At 37.5% G+C, this 9,763-nt stretch overlaps 1 protein-coding gene across 2 annotated transcripts in view; it reads left to right on the top strand.

Moving 5' to 3' along the window:
- The first annotated feature begins 277 nt into the window (after positions 1–277).
- TNPO2 (transportin 2) overlaps positions 278–9,763 on the top strand; it is a 30,673-nt gene continuing 21,187 nt past the window's right edge. Inside the window, exons 1-6 of one of the 2 annotated variants that reach the window (XM_032209969.1) lie at positions 278–456; positions 3,024–3,139; positions 4,007–4,082; positions 5,617–5,766; positions 6,386–6,492; positions 8,123–8,256. In XM_032209969.1, coding sequence (XP_032065860.1) covers positions 3,041–3,139; positions 4,007–4,082; positions 5,617–5,766; positions 6,386–6,492; positions 8,123–8,256 — 566 coding nt within the window. In that variant the 5' untranslated portion in view covers positions 278–456; positions 3,024–3,040. Of the gene's footprint in view, positions 457–486; positions 509–3,023; positions 3,140–4,006; positions 4,083–5,616; positions 5,767–6,385; positions 6,493–8,122; positions 8,257–9,763 lie in introns of those variants that run through there. The other variant, XM_032209970.1, reaches the window with a different exon arrangement.

The raw sequence follows: 9,763 nt of genomic DNA, 5'->3' as shown, positions 1-9,763 counted from the left end.
GGAGGAAACTAGAATGAAGCATGGATCCGTTAATCATGGGATAGCATTCTACGTGAAGACAGGGGCTATCTTCCCCTGTACAAGGAAAACAGACTGCTTGCTCGTTATTTTTGGGAAGCCATTCGAAAGCAACATTCACTCCACCTCAGCGCCATTCCCCGCAAGGTAAGGTTGTGCCACGTGACCGCTAGTATCCAGACTCCAGAAGACGAGGCGTGGCTACCGCCCTTTCTTGAGCGGCTACATGATGCACTTTCTTCCTCCGACATGCGTAAGCGGTTCGGCTTCCTCTCGCGTTTGCGCCGGGACACGTGACAGGCAGAGACGGCGGCCGGCCCGGCTCACAGCCCGCGTGTAGCGTTCGCTTCTGGCTTGCCGCCCCCTTCCTTCGTTCTTTCTCTCTCTCCTTCGGAGCTGACGCCGCGGCCTCAGCCTGGGCACGCGGGGAGAGCACAGGTACCTCGCCCGGGGGTGGTAGTGATGGTCGGCGGAAGGTCAGGAGCCGCCGGTACGAGGCGGATGGCGCGAGTTTCGGCCTAGGCAGGAGGAGTTGGGTGAGCGGGAGCCTTTCAGGAGTTCGGCCAAAGCTGACCTGAAGGTGCTGCGGCCGGATGGCGCGAGGAGGGCCGGTGGCAGAGCGGAGCCTCTTGATTGTCTGAGGAGACGCCGGCCATGCTTGAGCGGGGTGGGTCGGTGGGCGCGACGCCGCCGGCTGAGCTCCTCGGCGTGGCGGCTGGCGTGGGGAGCGACCCCGAAGCTTCAGTTGCGGCTGGTGGGGGCCCTCCGGTCTCGGGAGGGACAAGTGGCTTTTCGGGGAAGGGGGCTCTGGTGCCCCGCCGTGGCGGCTGCTTACCGTGGTGCGCCTCTGTGTAGGAGGTGATGCTGCGGAAACCGGGCGGGCGGGCGGGCGGAGACAGAAAAGCCAGCGCGTTGGGGAAATGTGCGGAAATGTGCTTCAGACTTGCAAGACAAAAGCCTTGGGCTGATCGAGGGAGCCCGCCGGTTCCCTTAGCCCGGTATCTGCTTTACCCCCAACAACTGCCCCACACGCTTTCGAAAAGCCCGGAAAGGGCAAGAAAGTCCTGCTTTCTTTTTCTTAATGCGATTGTCTCTTGGGCCCTCCCTCCTCCCGGTACGTGGAGGTAATCATCTTTAACATGGAGGCCCCGTTGAATTGTGGCTGATGGTTGCCTGGCGGGATCATGGAATAAAAGGATTTCCTGGGTTCTGCCCGGCGTGGACTGAGTTTTTCAGTGGATTTAGTCTGTCCGTCCCGTCCCCCCCTTCAAAATAACTGTTACAGAATGGTAGAATAGCTTTATTTTTCGGTCTATGGTCTCCTTTCAAGCATTTATGCTTGATTTTATAAGAGCTTACATTCGAAGGAATGCAACCTAAATTTAAAATTATTGGCATTTTTTTGCCAGTCGACGAGTACAAATGTCTGCTGTTAGCAGCTCTTGATTCTTCTATATATTTCTTCACAATTGAAGGTTCCATATACTGATTTTTTCATAGCAATGCTTGCCTTGTATTTTCTGTTCTTAGGGCTTTATAAATAGCTTATTCTTGAGTGCCTGTTTCCAATAATACCCTGGGTTTTATTGTAATTTTTTTAACCCTCTTTTGGAACAGTATAGTGCTATTCAATCCAAAAGTAATAAAAAATTTCCTGCATTAGGTCATGGTAATATTTTTTTTAAAAAAAATAGGTATTTTGGAAGATATGACATAAAAAGCTTACAAAACAATAGAAGAGGGGGAGGGCTTTTAAAGGAGGAAGAGCAGGTCCCATGGATTAATTTTTATAATAAAAACATTCAATCTTGGTTGAAATGTAAAGAGAAATACAAACATATCTAGAAGTTACAGTTTTGTTTGGTCCTCTATCATAGAATATTGAGTATATTTATAAATCCCACAAATACGTATAACTAAACATCATGGAATATTTTTCCCCCCTGAGATACAAAATATCACAGCTTGGAAATAATTGGATCACTTTATGAGAGATTGCCAGCAACAAATGAGCATTTGACATGTATGAGTTCATGTGCTCAAACAGACTGAAAGATTTGAAAAATCTTGTTACATTTCATGGCAAAGGTGATCATATAAGTATATTGGGATGAGGAATCAGTTCTACCAAGAGTTTTAATCTGAAGATCTGAAAGTGAAGCTGGAGGAGTGGAAGGAGTCAAATAAGTTGCTGAGTTTGAAGAATTTACAGCTTTTTAATCTTTAATTTACCATTTTTGAAAGATGGTAAATTAAGGCATCTGGCTTCTTCTCTTCATCCCATATCATCCTCTGCCATTAATTTCCTTTGCTGTCTTCATGTAATTTATTTTTCAATTTATTTCAGTATAAATCCTCCTTCCCTACCAGACTTCTCTAACATGGAAGCAAATTGTTCTCTTTACCCTCTGCCCCACCATGACTAAATATTGTGTGCATAAGTAGAGTTTCACTCTGGGGCCTCATATTTTTCTAGTAGCCTCTAATTGTTTTTCTTTTAAAAAAGTATTGTCTTAGATATTGTAGATAAAAGTTCCTACTAGATTTCATTTAATCTGTTTTCATAGGAAACCATAGCAATTTTATTTATTAAGTTCATTTAGGGTATTATATTGCATAAAAGTATGGTACTTTGTTGTTGAAATATGAAACCACTCCATCTGAGAAACTCTTTGGCTGATCTTCCACATATCCTACACCACAGAAATATGGAATTCAATTATTACCTTTCTTTATTAAAACAATGTATTTTAAGCCCTCATAAGCAAAATCTTGGATTTACATTTCATCCTTTCTTTTCTGAATATAAGCTAGGCTGGAATGAAGTAAAATTTGTGTTGATTTCCTGTCTGGTTTATAAAGCAATGATATCAAATGTGTGTAGCCATATAATTTTGCATGTAGATTAATTTCCAGGTTGCATTCTTAAGGAATTTTGCTGTTAGCTTTGCTTGTATGTGTATTACTACTTTTAATTTATGTTTTAATACTTTTTCTAACTACAGATAGGCAGTTCTCCATCATGGACTGGCAGCCAGATGAACAGGGCCTCCAACAAGTTCTTCAGTTACTCAAAGATTCCCAGTCTCCAAACACAGCAACCCAGCGTATTGTGCAAGATGTATCCTTGAAATAATTAGCATTGCTACACCATTGCTTGAGATTTAAAAAGAGAATAAAATGCAGTTCTCATTTGCAATGAACTTAAAGAATAGAGGGAAAAATGATGTGTTACAGGTAATCCTTGACTTATCACCATTCGTTTTGTGACTGTTCAAAGTTACAATGGCACTGAAAAAAGTGATCTCTGACCATTTTTCACACTTACAACCATTATAGCATGCCCATGATCATGTGATCAAAACTTGGCAACTGGCATGTGTTTATGACAGTTCCACTATCCTGGGGTCATGTTATCAACATTTGTGACCTTCCAGGTTGGCTTCTGACAAGCAGCTGCATAATTCACTTAACTGCAGTGATTTGCTTAACAATTGTGGCAAAAAAGCTAATAAAATGGAGCAAAACTCACTTAATAACTGCCTTGGTTAGCAATAGAAATTTGGGGCTCAGTTGTGGTTTTAAGTCAAGGACTACCTGTAATTACTAATAAATAGTTTATTAACAACTTTCCCAACATACTACTTTTTCCCGATACTTGGGGCTACAATTCCTGTATTTCTGGACCAGTGTTAATATTGATTGGATTTACAAGCTAGGTCACGGGGGGATATCACAAACACTTAATCTAAAACAATGCTAGCTGAAAAAAAAACCCTGAAAGCAGTTGTTCTGGCAGTGTCTTATTCTTGTTGTAGCCTTTTGTAATGGGCTGGCTAGGGGATTATGGATCTTGCATTCCAGCATATCTGGCAAACTCCAGATGGCCAAAAGCTCCTGTCATAGGGCAATATGGAAACAAAGGGCTTTTGGAGACTTTTAGTTAGAACATATTATATTAAGAATGAATTCTTAACTAATGCTACAGAAACTGAAACAGCTCAACCAGTTCCCTGATTTCAATAACTATTTGATATTTGTTCTGACACGACTGAAATCTGAGGGTATGTCTGTCTATTAAATCTACTACAACACAATTTTTTTAAAAAACTTATCTTTGTAGTATTGGGACACAACATCTAATTTATAATGTCTGCTTAAATTAATGGGCCATTAGAATATTGGGAAAATTAGATTTTGACTTAAATGACACAGCATATTTAGCTTCTGATTAATGTTGGAAAACTGCCTGATTTAACAGCTTAAAGGAGATTTTCCTTTTGATGCGTGACTGATAATTTGGTGCTCTATATCACTTAGAAAGCAAAGGAGGAGTTCAGGAATCAAAAACTCTAGCTTCTTTTGTTTTGTTTAATGCTGCTCTATTGGAGCTATGCTCCCCCTTCAAAATGGTAGAGCAAGGGTTAATAGACTGAGCTTTTGGAAGAGCTCCAATGAAATAATCGCAAATAAGGTAAGAAGACAAGCCCATTGTAAACACATAAATTAACTTGCAAGTGATCCTATAGATAAAGATGTTCTGTGACTAATGACCAAAGGTCTGTAGTGTTCTGATTTTAAGTATACCAAAAGGATTGAAGTTGTTTGGATCTTTATAATAATTTGTAATAAGCCAATATTTATACTAGAAACTAGTGAGACTCCTGAGTGAAATAACGATAATTATATTTTTACCTTTTTCCCCCCTTAAAGCTTTTGGCAGTTTTGTTGGATGACTTAGGAACAAATAATCATTTAATTCTACACACAAGATTTATTTGTATATTAAAATGCTCTCATTTATTTTGTGAAAGCTAGGGTTCATAGAGCCCTTATGATCACCCAACCGTACAATCTTTTTAAACAAAATTTAATCTACTAAATGGTTAATATTATTAACCCTTTAAGTTTTCATTTTTGTATCGAGGCAGTAGTGTTTACCCCATCAGTTATAATACTTTGGTACACTGAAACAAAAAAAATACTGTTGAATAATCCATGCATCTTGTTTTTTTTTTAAATTACAATGATCTTTAGCACTGCTTTGAATTATAGGCTAATAAATATAGCATGAAAAACATGAATAGAAATTGATATAATCTAGCTCAGTACATTTACAATGGTACTGTCAAATTTCTTAAAATCTGGAAGTGTATATATCACATAAGACTAAAGGAAGTACATGAATGCTGAGTTACATTGTAGAGCCAAAATACAATCATGCTGCTAAATTTGTTGGCTGAATGGGAGATCAGACTGTGACCTTTTTCAACACAGCTTGGTTTATGAACTTTCTCCAGTTATAGCAGGATCAGATGTTAGAGTCCAAACAGTTTTGCAGTCCAAAGTATAAGAAAATTAGAGATGTATAATCTTATGGGTGTATTTAAAATATGCATATATAGGCTGCATTACTTTTGGTGTACATAACTTTGTTGCATGGCAATCAACCAATTTTTGAATCCAGTTTTTTCAGTGTCTTTATTCACATCACTTTTACTTCTGGTTTTTTTAAATGTTATTATATAAAAAGTGTCTGTAATTTTATGTTACACCTCATAAATTTTAGTTCTAATCCAACTGATCTCTTTAAAACAGATGAACCTACCCGTTCTCTGAGTGGCTTGATCCTGAAGAACAATGTGAAAGCTCACTACCAGAGTTTTCCCCAGCCTGTTGCTGAATTCATTAAGCAAGAGTGTCTTAATAACATAGGGGATGCTTCTTCTCTTATAAGAGCTACAATTGGTGAGTAGCGGTAAGAAGCTGAGGATGAATTACTAACTACAATTAATCTGTGCAGTGTTTTGGATCTGAAATGAGCTCTGGAACATATTGGGATGTGAAAATAAGTGCTGTTTTAACCTGTAATTGTCAGCTAACTGCAAATTGGAACTTGTTTACTTCTCTCTGTGTATAGGAAGACTTGTAAAAAGTAGGTGACAGGGCTTATTAGACATGAATCAAGTGGACTGTGTAAACTGGATTTGTTGGTATAGACCTTTGTCATAGTATAGAGTATCTCTTTGCGGGCAAAAATATATAACGTAAACTGTAAAATTTCATTTATTTCCAATTGTGGCTCTCCAAAAACACGTAGCATAAAGGATTTGCGCATTTTGTTTTCATTACCTATAAATAATAGTTATGCTTCCTAGTATGTCTCAGTGGCTTTAAGTGTCTTAGCATGTTTTCTGTTAGATTAGTTGGAGAATCAACAGCTCTTGGCTCCAGTAAACAATAGGTAACGAGCATGTTGGATCTTAAGTAGAAAATCCATTTTTATAGCAAACATTATAAAATCAAAGTTCTTATATGAGAAATTGGCTTGTGAGGTGATCTTATAGTTTGTTGTTTCTTTTGGCAGGTATTCTTATAACAACAATTGCTTCCAAAGGAGAATTGCAGATGTGGCCAGAGCTTCTGCCCCAACTCTGCAATTTACTTAATTCTGAAGATTACAACACATGTGAAGTGAGTCTGGCAACTGCATAGAATTATTTGATGGCTTGAGCCAGCAAGATGGTCTTAACTGCGGCTATAGAGTGTATAGATTTGGCATTGAAATTTTCCTAAGAAAGCTAGTGTAAGTGATGCCAGAGGCCATATTTTATTTAGTGTGTTAAGGATTTTTCAGTTATTTCTAGGTATAGTATATTAATATATTGAACTTCTAATTTATTAGTCACTTCCTGTTCATTGGAATCCTATGTCTTCTCAGTAATCAGCTATTGTGAGTTTACTCTTTCTGATCAGTAAACATCAGAGTCCCTCTGTGAGGGACATGACAGTTTTAAAATGACAGACATATAGACAAAGTTTCCCCTCCCAGTCATGTGCAACGCTAGGGGGCGGTGCTCATCTGATTCACAGCCAAAGAGCCAATGTTACGTGAAGACATTTCCATGGTCACATGGCCAGTATAACTATATGCTCAAAGTGCACACATCATTGTCACTTTCCCACCAAAATGGTAACTATTTATCTACTTGCATTTGCATGCTTTTAAACTGTTAGGTTAGCAGGAGCTGGGGCCAGTAACAGAAGTTCTTGAATGCCAACCTTGCTGCCCACAAGCCCAGTATCTTAATTGGTTGGTGCTTGTGCTCCTCTAAATAACATAGGATAAAATAAAATATTGATGTTTTCAGGATTTATGAAGTTAATTAAATATAAAAGCCTAGCTGGTATTAGATAGTGTTCACATTTTTTTTGAAGATGTAATGTCATATTTCAGAAATGTGTTCTTGCTGTACACAATGTGATGCAGGTAGTACAGGTAGTCCTTGACTTATAACCAGTTCAATAAACCTATCCTCAAAGTTATGACAGCTGCCTCACCCCCTACCACACATCATGTGATTGCATTTTGGGAGCTTGGCAACTGACCTGCATTTACAACTGGTTGCAGCACCTTGCAGTCACATGACTGCATTTTTTTTCTCTTTCTAGCAAAACCCTCACCCATTCGGAAGAATAGATTGACTTAATGACAACACAATTCACTTTATGACCATCTTAAAAAGAGTTGTAGAAGTCACATCTGCCTTGGTTTACTATCTGAATGATTTATGACTGAAATTCAGAGCTCCATTGTGGCTGTAATTTGAGGACTACCTGTACTTTTGTTTTACTGTGCAATTTTTCATCGCAAAACTTCATAGTTAAAATGGGAGGGGTGTAAAAAGAGAGAGCTGGGCAGTATCATGTCCAACCGTTACCCTAAAAAAATTCAGGTTAAACATTTTGCATCTTGGAAATATGGGTATTCTAAGAATATATCCAAGTGCTCCCTGTTTTTACTGCTAAAAAAGTTTTTTTAAAAAAATAACAATCCAATTGGTATTCCTGCTGCAATCTTTTTAGCAATTTAGCCACTAGAATGGCACATAACCAGGTTGTTGCGTAGGAAGTCTGGCTCTGAGTAAGAGGACAGCACGTTCCTTCAAATTGGCAGCTTGTCTCTTCTCTGGCACAGACTGAATACCGCTCATGTTAGAAAAGCAATTTGAGGAGCCGAGCCAAGCTGCATTCAAATTTTAGATGCTCTTTGCCTGTTTTTCATTTCCATATATTTATTACTAAATGTTACGATGCTCTATAGGGGGCATTTGGTGCCTTACAGAAGATCTGTGAAGATTCTGCTGAGCTCTTGGACAGCGATGCTCTCAACCGGCCTCTTAATGTCATGATCCCAAAGTTCCTTCAGTTCTTCAAGCATTGCAGCCCCAAAATTAGGCATGTATCTGTTCTAACATCAATGAAACATTTAGTGGAATGTGCCATTTCTGATTAAAATTAAAGTAATTAAAGCTTTTTGTAATATATTTACTGCTTATTGATTGAATAAATCGTATTGCTATCTAATTTCAAATATTTTTTCTGTCACAAAATTAGTAGTTGGTTTGGCAAGCAGCTCAGGTATCTAAACTTACTGATCTTTGGAGTCTCTGATTGGGTTGATTTCCAATTCTCAGTTGTCTTAGCAATCTGGAGAGTGCTGACAGTCAAGGTACACCCATTACAATAATTAACCAAGTACTTGTGGGTAATTCAACTACAATTGTCTAAGTTCACATGATGTTAATCCATTAACAATGGTTTTGCAAAGTAAAGTGATCAAGTCATATTAAAAAGAAAAGTCAAAACATCTCATAGTTTAGTGTAATAGGTGATTCTAAATAGAAGCTTCATAAGCTGATGAAACTAAACCAAAATTTCTGGTTGAAATAAATCAGGAAATAAATGAGTAGCATAAATGGAAGCACTCTCTCCTTCATTATGGGATTTTTCTTTCTTTCTTTACAAGTAATGGAACTAAATAGAAACCACCATTACCTGTAGGTGTCTAGTTTACACATAACAGGTGATAAGAGTAAATTGTTAGTAAACAATAATAGATATGTGACCATTGAGTTTTGCATCCTGAATTGCTTAGAATACTGTTTTCAATTTAAGAAAATGTTCGTAATGGCAGTTTTTAGATTAGGGCCCTTGATTATATAAACAGAAAAGCGAAGTTGGTAGAAAGTGCTGCTTGTCATATCCAGGCTTCCATAAGCAAGATTCTTCTCTGAATGTTTCCTTCAGAGTGCCAAGTGTGAAAAAGAACATTTATTGTTATATAGTGACATATTTTAATCTTTGGAACTATCCTTGTAACATAGTTACCATTTTAATAATGTAAAAATATTTCTATTCTGTTAGACTTTAATAGAATCAATCAAATTACTGTTTTTATCATCAGTTTTACTGTTAATTATTTTCATAGTATATTTACTATTATTAAAATAGTATATTTGATATATATTAAAATAGTGTATTAATAAAATAATAAAAAAATAAAATATAGTTACAAACCAATCCTTAATTCTTAGGATTACATTACAAATGAGCACTATACTATAGTTTTCCTTCTACTCACCTTGGTGTTTTATTTTCACGGAATGCAGTGGGCATTGACAAGCATGGTTCCTTCCTCTGAAGGTGACTGCTGGGAAACAAGCATCCATTGTTGTAAAATTATACGATCATAGTTTTGCAATTCAAAATTGTTTAACCATATTATACTCAATAAATCAAAACCAATGTTATATAAAAAGCAAAAATTAAATAAATTGCATGAGGACTTTGTGCAATAAGCAAACTCAGTTGTGTCCGGCTTCATTTGGACATAGAAATTTAATATTTAGTGAATGTTCAGATCTTAAAAGAATTTTGCTAAATTTCTTAAAGTTAGATCTAT

The sequence above is a fragment of the Thamnophis elegans genome, chromosome 2, assembly GCF_009769535.1.
Source record: "Thamnophis elegans isolate rThaEle1 chromosome 2, rThaEle1.pri, whole genome shotgun sequence".
Taxonomy (NCBI): Eukaryota; Metazoa; Chordata; class Lepidosauria; order Squamata; family Colubridae; genus Thamnophis; species Thamnophis elegans.
Note: the sequence above shows the minus strand (reverse complement) of the source record. Positions and strands in the feature narration are given on the sequence as shown.